At 44.7% G+C, this 10,510-nt stretch overlaps 2 protein-coding genes across 2 annotated transcripts in view; one reads left to right on the forward strand and one right to left on the reverse strand.

Moving 5' to 3' along the window:
* The window catches only part of LRPPRC (leucine rich pentatricopeptide repeat containing), a 123,665-nt gene extending 114,052 nt beyond the window's left edge, over window positions 1-9,613 (reverse strand). Inside the window, exon 1 of the mRNA XM_026456105.1 lies at window positions 9,413-9,613. Within this exon, the coding sequence (XP_026311890.1) occupies window positions 9,413-9,561 (149 nt within the window). The 5' untranslated portion in view covers window positions 9,562-9,613. The remainder of the gene's footprint in view (window positions 1-9,412) is intronic.
* On the forward strand, window positions 9,605-10,234 carry LOC111550422. Its single transcript, XM_023223841.1, has one exon. It carries the CDS (start codon window positions 9,761-9,763, stop codon window positions 10,184-10,186), a length of 426 nt encoding a protein of 141 aa, XP_023079609.1. The 5' UTR covers window positions 9,605-9,760; the 3' UTR covers window positions 10,187-10,234.
* The last annotated feature ends 276 nt before the right edge of the window (window positions 10,235-10,510 follow it).

Below are 10,510 nucleotides of genomic sequence, written 5' to 3' on the forward strand. Positions count from 1 at the left end.
AGCTAATGTTTATCACGTGCTTAATTTGTGCTGGGTATGAGAAAATTATAACTTGCAACTGAAAAAACTGAAGCAACTTGCCCAAAGTCATCACAGTTAAAACTAATGATAGGGCCAGGGTTAGCACTCAGACAGTCTCATTCTGAAATGAACTCAACGTGGCAAAAGGGCATCAAAGAAACTAATCTGGCTGCAATGGGGTGTTCACACCAGAAAGTGGTAAAAAATTAAACCTAGACAGTGAGTGAGACTAGATAATGGAAAGTCTCCAGTGGCAGATAAATAAGGGATTTGGATTTTATGACATACTTGTAAAGTACAAAACTAGTTTTCATAGAGCTGCTCTCTCAACTTACTTTGTTGCACTATAATGTGGAAATATGGGGAGCTCAAATTTATCTCTTACGTTTTCACCAATCCCTAATTTAACTATTCCACTTGGGTTTTCTTTAGCCGGTTGATACGCTGGATCATGTGCATTGATTTTCAAATGCTGAACCAGCCTTGCACACTTGGAATAAATCCCACTTGATCAAGGTACATAATTCTTTTTATATACTGCTGGAGCCTCCTGAGTTTTAATGTAGCCAAAATTCAAAAAGATAATGCCTCCTTTTAAAAATGGTTGATATTCCCTTCAAATTTCTCCACTGCAACCAACTATTCCACTAATAAATTGTTCCCTCAAAATCTTTAGACTAATTGTTTTATTGGGCAAACTCAGCCTTTATATCCCATCTATTGAGTGCTTAGATGTCTGAGGCTCTTGTTGAACTCAGAACACATGGATTTCTGCAACAAATCTTTAGTTTCTCAGGCTTCAGCCTCTCTTCATACAACTGCCAGATCAACCATCCTCAAAACCATCTTTTTTCAAAAATCCTATCATTGTTCTTTACTTATCACATCAATTCTGTTCTTCCATTTATTAATTCAAAAAAATATTTATTGAGCGCTTTCTTTTTATTGAGCGCTTTCTATGTATAAGGCACTGGCTAGAATCTTATCTAGTAATAAATCTAATAAATTAGACTTTTAAAAAATACCAATTATGGTAAATGCTATTAAGAAACAAGGGGCCAGGCGTAGTAGTTCAAGCCTATAATCCCAGTACTTTGGGAGGCTGAGGCAGGCAGATCACTTGAGGTCTCGAGACCAGCCTGGCCAACATGGTGAAACCCCATCTCTACTAAAAGTACAAAAATTTGCCTGGCATGGTGGCAGGTGCCTGTAATCCCAGTAACTCGGAAGGCTAAGGCGGGAGAAATGATTGAACCCAGGAGGCAGAGGTTGCAAGTAAGCCAAGATCACGCCACTGCACTCCAGCCTGGGAGTCAGAGAGACTGTCTCAAAAAAAAAAAGCGGGGTGCAGTGGCTCACACCTGTAATCCTAGCACTTTGGGAGGCCAAAGCGGGCGGATCACCGGAAGTCAGGAGTTCGACCAGCCTAACCAACATGGAGAAACCCTGTCTCTACTAAAAATACAAACGTAGCCAGGCCTGGTGGCGCACGCCTATAATCCCAGCTACTCAGGAGGCTGAGGCAGGAGAATCGCTTGAACCTGGGAGGCAGAGGTTGCAGTGAGCTGAGATCGTGCCATTGCACTCCAGCTTGGGAAACGAGCAAAACTCTGTCTCAAAAAAAAAAAAGAAAAAAGACTCTACTGCTCAATAAATAATAGCTGTCTTATTATACAAGGTGCTCAATAAATGCCTCTGAGTTTTTTTTTTTGTTTTTATTTTTGTTTTGAGACAGTCTCGCTCTGTTGCCTAGGCTGGAATGGTGCAGTTATGATCTCGGCTCATTGCAAGCTCCACCTCCCGGGTTCACGCCATTCTCCTGCCTCGGCCTCCCAAGTGACTGGAACTACAGGCGCCCGCCACCATGCCCAGCTAATTTTTTTATTTTTTTAGTAGAAACGGTGTTTCACCGTGTTAGCCAGGATGGTCTCAATCTCCTGACCTCGTGATCTGCCCACCTCGGCCTCCCAAAGTGCTGGGATTACAGGCATGAGCCACCACGCCTGGTCAAATGCCTCTGGGTTTTTCAAATACCTTTCCTTTTTTTTTATTTTTTTGTTTTTGAGACAGGTCTCATTCTGTTGTCCAGGCTGGAGTGCAGTGGTGCAATTATGGCTCACTGCAGCTTTGAACTCCTGGCCTCAAGCAATCCTCCCACCTCAGCCTCAGCTCCCAAATAGCTAGGACTACAAGTGCATGCCACCACAGCTGACTAATTTCTTTTTTTCTAAAGATAGGGGTCTCACTATGTTGCCCGGGCTGGTCTCAAACTCCTGGCTTCAAGTGATCCTCCTGCCTCAGACTCTGAAAATGCGGAGATTACTGGGCCTGGCCTAAAAAATCTTTTATAAAGCTAAGTCCCAAAGAACTTTCTCCGTTTAAGAATTCAATTCTCCAAAAAGTTTTGACAAATTTAGCTACCCCAGTTTTATGCTTTATGGTAAATCACAGAATTTTAGAATAAAAAAGCTACGGGCCACCCTTCTACACTTGATAACCACCTCCTGGCCTGAAATACCAATCCACTCCTTTCCACCTAGCCAGATTTCCCTTCCATCTCCCAGGATCCTCCAGTCAAACGGGATGCCTCCTTTGTCTCACCTATGGAGGAAGTGATGCAAAGTCAGTTAACCAGATTGGGATGATGTGACATGGAGAAAGACACTCTGTTGAAGATCCCTTCCAGATACATTCTGAGATCTTCCATGTTTACTTACCTGTGAAAGTCTTTATATCCCAAGTTTATAATATATCATGTATTGTCTTTTAAAAAACGTTTTTGTCCATAAGTAATTCCTTCACCATCTAAAACACAACAGTCTGGACCTCATTCTGCACCCAGTGAAAACTACCATGGCACTTAACTGTGAACTGGAAAATGACAAGATCAAAAATGTAACATATGTAAAAGACTTGTAACATTAAGTTACAACATATGTAAAATGTTTCAGAAATGTGAATCATGGTATCTGGAGTTGAATCCCAACTTGAAGTCTTGAATAAATTATCCTTCTAACCGTTTCCTAATTTGTAATAACCCACGAAAATTGAAATGTTTGTATGATGGTATGTTTACAAACACACTTTGAAAAAAATAAACATCAGGCCAGGTGTGGTGGCTCACGCCTGCAATCCCAGCACTTTGGGAGGCCAAGGCGGGTGGATCACCTGAGGTCAGGATTTCAAGACCAGCCTGGCCAACATGGCAAAATCCCGTCTCTACTAAAAAAATACAAAAATTAGCCGGGCATGGTGGCACGCGCCTGGCATCCCAACTACTTGGGAGGTTGAGGTGGGATAATCGCTTGAACCTGGGAGGCGGAGGTTGCAGTGAGCCGAGATGGCCCCATTACACTCCAGCCTGGGTTAGCAGAGCGAGACTCCGTCTCGGGGAAAAAAAAAAAGTAATAAACGTCTACTCTAAAGGTACCATTGTTTACCCTAATCCCCAAATGTACTTTTCTTAATTCTGCTAACACTCTCACCAATCTTCTGCTATCTTTCTCTTAAGAAAAGGATCTTTTCTTCAGTTCTGCACTACCTCATTGAAGTCCTATTACTCCTAATTTGCAATACCAGTGTTGTTCCATCCCCACGTTCCATTTCTCCTATAATCTACATAAACTTTGTCAAAATCTGTACTTAAAATCCTCCAATGACTTCCAGTCATCAAATAACCTACCTTCTAAGCAATCTTGGTAGTCTGAAGAAATCAACTGGCCTTTGCGGTATCAACTTCCACCACACCCCACACAGCTACACGGGATAAATGGTCTCCAAGTCTCTTCATGCTCTTCTCTAATTTTGGAACATTCTGAGTATCAACTACCATGTGTCCTCTAAAACTCAACGTCCCCCTGCCATAAAACAAATGGGACTGCTCCTCTCTCTGAAATACCACAATATTATATTCTTCTCTTATGGACAGCACGTCTAATAGTTGTACATGTGCCTGTCCAGCCCTGTGATTGATAAATCTATACTTACAGAGCAGAGGCTGAATCTTACAGATTTCACAACCCCAAAGGACCCATCAGATTTTTTTTTTTTTTTTTTATAACTGAGATGGAGTCTCACTCTGTAGCCCAGGCTGGAGTATAATGGTGCGATCTTGGCTCACCACAACCTCCGCCTTCTGGGTTCAAGCAATTCTCCTGCCTCAGCGTCCCAAGTAGCTGGGATTACAGGCATGGGCTACCATGCCTGGCTAACTTTCATATAGATTTTTTTTTTTTTTTTTTTTTTTTGAGACAAGGGTCTTACTCTGTCACCTGGCCCCATCTCCGCTCACTGCAAGCTCCGCCTCCCGGGTTCATGCTATTCTCCCACCTCAGTCTCCCGAGTAGCTGTGACTACAGGCGCCCACTACCATGCCGCTCAGCTAATTTTGTTTTTGTATTTTTAGTAAGAGACGGGGGTTTCACCATGTTGGCCAGGCTGGTCTCAAACTCCTGACCTCAAGTCATCCGCCCGCCTCCGCCTCCCAAAGTGCTGGGATTAAAGGTGTGAACGATAGCATGGATTCATCAGATTCTTAATATTCGCAGAAGATTTTTCTAAAATGAGAGTTTTCTAAAAGTTTTCTTCCAACTTTAGAAATAAAAATCATGCCATTGGCCGAGCGCGGTGGCTTAAGCCTGTAATCCCAGCACTTTGGGAGACCGAGACGGGTGGATCACGAGGTCAGGAGATCGAGACCATCCTGGCTAACACGGTGAAACCCCGTCTCTACTAAAAAATACAAAAAACTAGCCGGGCGAGGTGGCGGGCGCCTGTAGTCCCAGCTACCTGAGAGGCTGAGGCAGGAGAATGGCATAAACCCGGGAAGTGGAGCTTGCAGTGAGCTGAGATCCAGCCACTGCACTCCAGCCCGGGCGACAGAGCGAGACTCCGTCTCAACAACAACAACAAAAAAATCATGCCATCCCATCAAAGAATATGTGATTTTCACTTTTAGCCCAATCATTAGTCTAGATCTACTTCCAAACAGATTTAGCTCAAAGCTTACCTTTCCTCTGAAGTACACAAGTTTTATGCTAAAAACTGTCACGCAGAGAATATATAAGCAGCTCTGATCCAGAAATGCAAGGAAAATGTATGTGAGAAAGCAAGAGTATTTATCCCCTCACAGGGAACAGAGTAAGAGCTGGTTTATAAGAAAGCATCTATTTGAAAAATAGATGTACTGAAATGGGAAAATGAAGAGTAAGACCACATATAGGGTATACTTCTTGGTGCTACAATTTTTAAAACAGATTACTAATGAATGTCTAAAAATTTCACTACTAATACTCATTTGTCCTCAGATAGGACATTCCTGGAAATGAAGCTCAGGGTGAATTTGTGTAGACACACTGCACTGCATGGATGGCTTAAATATCCCTTCAATCTCCTCCAGGTTACCATCTTCCTTCTTCAATGTCTTAAGATTTTCATTGATTTACTCAACAAACATTTGACACCTACTACATGCCACAAAGTTAAAACACCAGAGAAAGCAAAAGGAGTAAGACACAGTATCTGCCTTCAAGGAACTTACAGCCAGCTGTATCTGCCTTCAAGGAACTTACAGCCAGCTCTACAGTGTTGGTGAGTGCACATGTCACAGTATTAATGGGTGCTTTCGTTATACAGGGTCTAAGAGGAGGCACAAGAAAAGAGCAGTGAAATGGGAGAAGCAGTCAAGTTAAAGTTCAACAGAGATGGGGGACACCTGACTAAGGAGGAAGGGGAAACACATTCCAAGAGTCAACCTCACACTCAAAGGCAAGGAAATATACAACATGGCCCATCAAAGCTTTGTAGATCCACAGACAAGCACTAGACCTACAAAATCAGAATCTGCATTTTAAGGGCCCCAGGCAATCATGCTCACTAGAGTTTGAGAAGCCCTGCTGTAGAGCACTTCAAAGTAGTAGTCTGGTATGGCTAGAACACAGGATGCCATGGGAAGGAACTCACAAGAGATGATGCTCCAGAGGCAACTCCAGCTCATAAAGCACCTGTGCTAAAGAGTCTGGATCTCATTCTGGACCCAACGGGAGTCACCACAATGCTTAAGTGTAAGTAGGAAAATGACATGATCAAATTACCAGGGAGACTAGGGAATGATGATGGGGTTGGAGGAAAAGGGATGCATTCCAAATGAAGCAGATCTAACTGGGCTTAATCATTTGTGCAATCAATAAATGGGGGGTGAAGGGAGTAAGAGATGAATGGGAAAACAAACATGTGGATATCCAGGATCTTTCTGGAAGGCATGTAGAAACAGCAACATTCACGAAAACAGGGAACACAAGAGGAACAGATGTGACAAGAAGGAGGTGTCCAATTTGAGCTGTGTTGGCTTTGAAGTACCTATAGTTCAAGCAGGTAGATGCGTCTAGTAGACGGTCCATATCTGGGAGAAACATCATCAGATAGGTAAGTAATGCCTTGAAAAATGAAAAAGGTCACAAAAGAGAATGAAAATACTGAGAAAACACAGGACCACAGGTAAAACTACCAAGAACATCAGCATTTAATAGGTGAACAGAAGAAAGAGGAAGAAGCAAATGAGACAAATCCTAAAGAGAAGAGAATCTAGAAAAACGGTGTCATCAATACTGAGAAAAGGGTCTCATGAAGGGGAAAATGGAAGACAGAGTAATATGCGAGGTCGAGGCCTAAAAAGTGGATTTGGTAATTAAAAGAGGTCCTCTGAAAAAGTTAAATAAACATACATCTTACACATACATAAGTCATTAAAAGGATAGCTGTCAACTAATGGCTCTCTGGTTGACAAGAATTAAGGGTGATTTTTAGTTTACTGTTCCCACCACCCAGGTTTTGCAACTATTCCTCGAGGTACTTTGAGGAATAATTTTTGCAACTGTTCCTCAAGGCACTTTTGAAATAATTTTTCAAGAATACAATAAAAAAATCGATAAATAAGATAATAGTCTTTGACAGTGGTGTGACTGCAGTGAGTAGAAAAGGGAATGAAAAGTGAGGAAATCAGAGACAGAGAATTATGGACAGGGAAGAGACTGAGAAGCTTCTAGAGTAAATAGAGTTCCAGGAAAGGTTCTATGTTTCAGGTGGGCAAGATCTGGGCATGCTTACAGGTTGTGGGGTAGGAGACTATATACAGTGCCCAGAGTTCAGGAAAAAGAGGGAACAATTACCTTTATTGCCTGCTATCACCTGAACATACAGTGGTGAACAAGACAAAGTCCTGCTCTCATGCAGCTTACCTTCTACTAAGGAAAAAAAAAAAAAACACAGAGAAATAAGTAATGATATCAGACAAGTGAGGTGTGCCACGAATAAATCTAAAATAGGACCGGCATGTTTTGGATTGAGTGTTGAGGTAAGGCTTCTCTGAAGAGACATTTGAGATCTGAATGACAAGAAAGCAACTTTACAAAGATAAGTGGGAAAAGCCTTTACAGATAATGAAACTGAGGAACTGAGAGGTTAGTAAGATGTCTGAGATTATGCAGTAAGTTAACAGAACCCAGGTCTGATGAACACCTAGACCACCCTTTCTACTAAACTGTGTTCTCTTTATTCAGTTCTCCTCAAATGCAACAATGAAGATAAAAGAAAATGTGGACCTTCCCCTGACCTTACAGAAATGCTGAGGACTACAATAACAAGAGTAATGGGCACAACTTTCTCAAAAGAAACTCTGAAAGCCAAGAGATGCATGTAGTTCTGCGCTCAGAGGCACGATTTCAGAAAGTTAACTGTTCAAGCCTAATATGAAAACATAGGCAGGCTGCAAATTACAAGTAGGTTACATTCCAAAGACTGTAAGTTGTTAAGAAATCATAAATTATTTTCTCCACGTAATTTTACGGCGAGATTAGGTGTTCAGGCTGGTCCACGAAGGTCCCCATAACCGTAGTTGTTATGACTACTGTAGTAACCAACAAAGCACTTACTGCGCATCAGGCCCTATACTAAGTGCTAAATACAGATAATTCTGAAATATTCCTAACACCGTTACTACTCCCATCTTATAGCTAAGGAAACTGAGGCCTGGAGATGTTAACTAACTTGTCTAATGGTATAATGCAGATAAATTGAGGATAAAATGCAGATAAAACTGGAGTAGGCTGCAGTCTGGGCCCAGCCTACTGCAGATCCCTGGCTCTCAGTCCTTATGCAAGCTCTCAAAAGTACCTTAATTTATAAGCATCAGTCTTTCAAAACCATTTTTTCTCCAGAGCTAAAAGCTCAGCAACCTATCTCCCCTTCTCTGGTGGTCAGAATACTCTTAATAACCAAATGAACACTTCCATTAACTTTTTTTATTCCCTCCACTACAAAACTCTATACCAAACCTATTTCTGATAAATCTCAAACCATGAGAGCATTCAGTCGCACATCTGACACCCACTGAGAGTTTAACTTGCCTTTGCATCCCCAGATTCCAAGAGTGCCTTGCATGTGCTCATTCATTCAAAGACACTTACAGGCCGGGAGCGGTGGCTCACACCTGTAATCCCAGCACTTTGGGAGGCCGAGGTAGGAGGATCGCTTGAGGTCTGGAGTTCGAGACTAGCATGGCCAACATGGTGAAACCCAGTCTCTACTAAAAGTACAAAAGTTAGCCTAGCATGGTGGCACACACCTGTAATCCCAGCTACTCAGGAGGCTGAGGCAGAAGAATCGCCTGCACCTGGGAAGCGGAGGTTGCAGTGAGCCGAGATCGCGCCATTGCACTCCCACCTGGGCTACTGATCTCAAAATAAGTAAATTAATTAATTAATTAATTAAACAAATAAAGACATTTACAAATCCTACCATGACAGTTACCAACTCGTACAACACCTTCCTAAATGCTGAAGGAAAACTCCATTCAAGAGAACGCAGGCAAAAGCCCAGACTGATCATAATCCAGCATCCAGCTTTAAGCCATTCGTGGCTCACCCAAACTCCCAAGCCATTCCCCGCCGCCCCCTCCCACGCAAAAAGCTAAATTTCTCAGTATCTAAATGCTAGGTGGTTACTGATTACCAACAGTGACCCCACGTGGGACACCACCCAAGATAGCCGAGTGTAAGGAGGAGACCACCACCCGACTCCCCAAAGCAGTCTTTAAAACCCCCCCTCATCTTCGTTGACCGTGGGTAACCCGAGGACATTAAGACCCAGGCTGAAGCGGAGAGGGCAGGATTCAAGCCGGAAGCAAGCCATGCCCGCATCCGTGACCTTCTGAAGGCGCTTAACCCTATCACCCGAAAACCCCTGGTAGGGAGCGTGGTGCGGGGCAGGCGGAGGCTCGGTCCTGGAGCGGCGAGGAGGGTGGCGAGCACAGGCGGGACCCGGTCCCTGCCGGCGCCCACGACCCCGGGGGACCCTCGCGCCGCAGCCTGGCTGGAGGAAGGGCCTGGGCACTCACCCGGCCACGGGCCCGGCGCGAACGGCAGGCAGATAGGAGGCGGCATGCGGCCGGCCCGGGCCGCCAGTGAGGAGGCGCAAGGAGAGCGGGAGGCGCGGGGCCGCCCCGGCACGCAGCAGCCAACACGAGGATCTCAGCAGGGCTGCCATGGCTCGAACGTCCCTGCAGCGGGAAGCACGTTCCGCCAGAAGGACAGGAGGAGCACGTGACCTCAGGGTCGCCCGGCGCGGCAGAGACCAACTGCCGGGCGCGCCAAATGTGGGGGGAGCCAGGGATCGTTTTAGGTTGGAAGATGGAAATCCGCATTTCTCTGAGAAGAGGGGAGCCAATGTGATATTCACATAAACGATGTTGCTTGTTTCATTATCGAAGCATTTCTTTTCCGTCTTCCGTCTCCGAGCTGGGCATCGTGTTCATTCGCTGCACCCCCGCACTCCTCTGTTGGTAGAGCCGCAAGGGGTCAACTCCTCCCAGGTTGGCGCAGAGGCTTGCGGGAGGCCAACTAGTAAAAACACCGAGAACTCTCGAGAAGAGCCGACTATGAAGATCCCAGGATGGGACGGTTTCCCCCGCCCCCTAGTGCAGACGTTGCAATCAACTTTCAGCGCTGACGCGATCTCTAATAGGAACGGCCCTTCACTCTCAGAAACGCGGGCCAGAGAAACCGTGGAGAACTTTTACACCTTGCTGTTTGCCTCCCAGGTTCAACATGATAGGATTTGGATTATTAGGGCCTGGGAACAGCGTAAAGGAACGCGCGGGTCACCACCTTAAGTGTGTATGCGGGGCCTCGCTTTAGGAAATAAATGAATTCTACCAAAAGTCCTATAGTTTTAAAGCTAGAATTGAACTGTCTTCCCAAACCCTCCACACCTACCGCGACTCTCCCTTCAGTAAATGCACATATACATGTGAGAAGTAGAACAATGCAATTAAGAGTCTCCAGCCAAATCTGGGGAGAAAACAGGCAAGTTAAACCCATCGCGGGGCCGGGCGCAGTGGCTCACGCCTGTAATCCCATCACTTTGGAAGGCCGAGGCGGGTGGATCACCTGAGGTCAAGAGTTCGAGACCAGCCTGGCCAACATGGTGAAACCCC

This window comes from Piliocolobus tephrosceles, chromosome 15 (assembly GCF_002776525.5).
Source record: "Piliocolobus tephrosceles isolate RC106 chromosome 15, ASM277652v3, whole genome shotgun sequence".
In the NCBI taxonomy this organism is placed as follows: Eukaryota; Metazoa; Chordata; class Mammalia; order Primates; family Cercopithecidae; genus Piliocolobus; species Piliocolobus tephrosceles.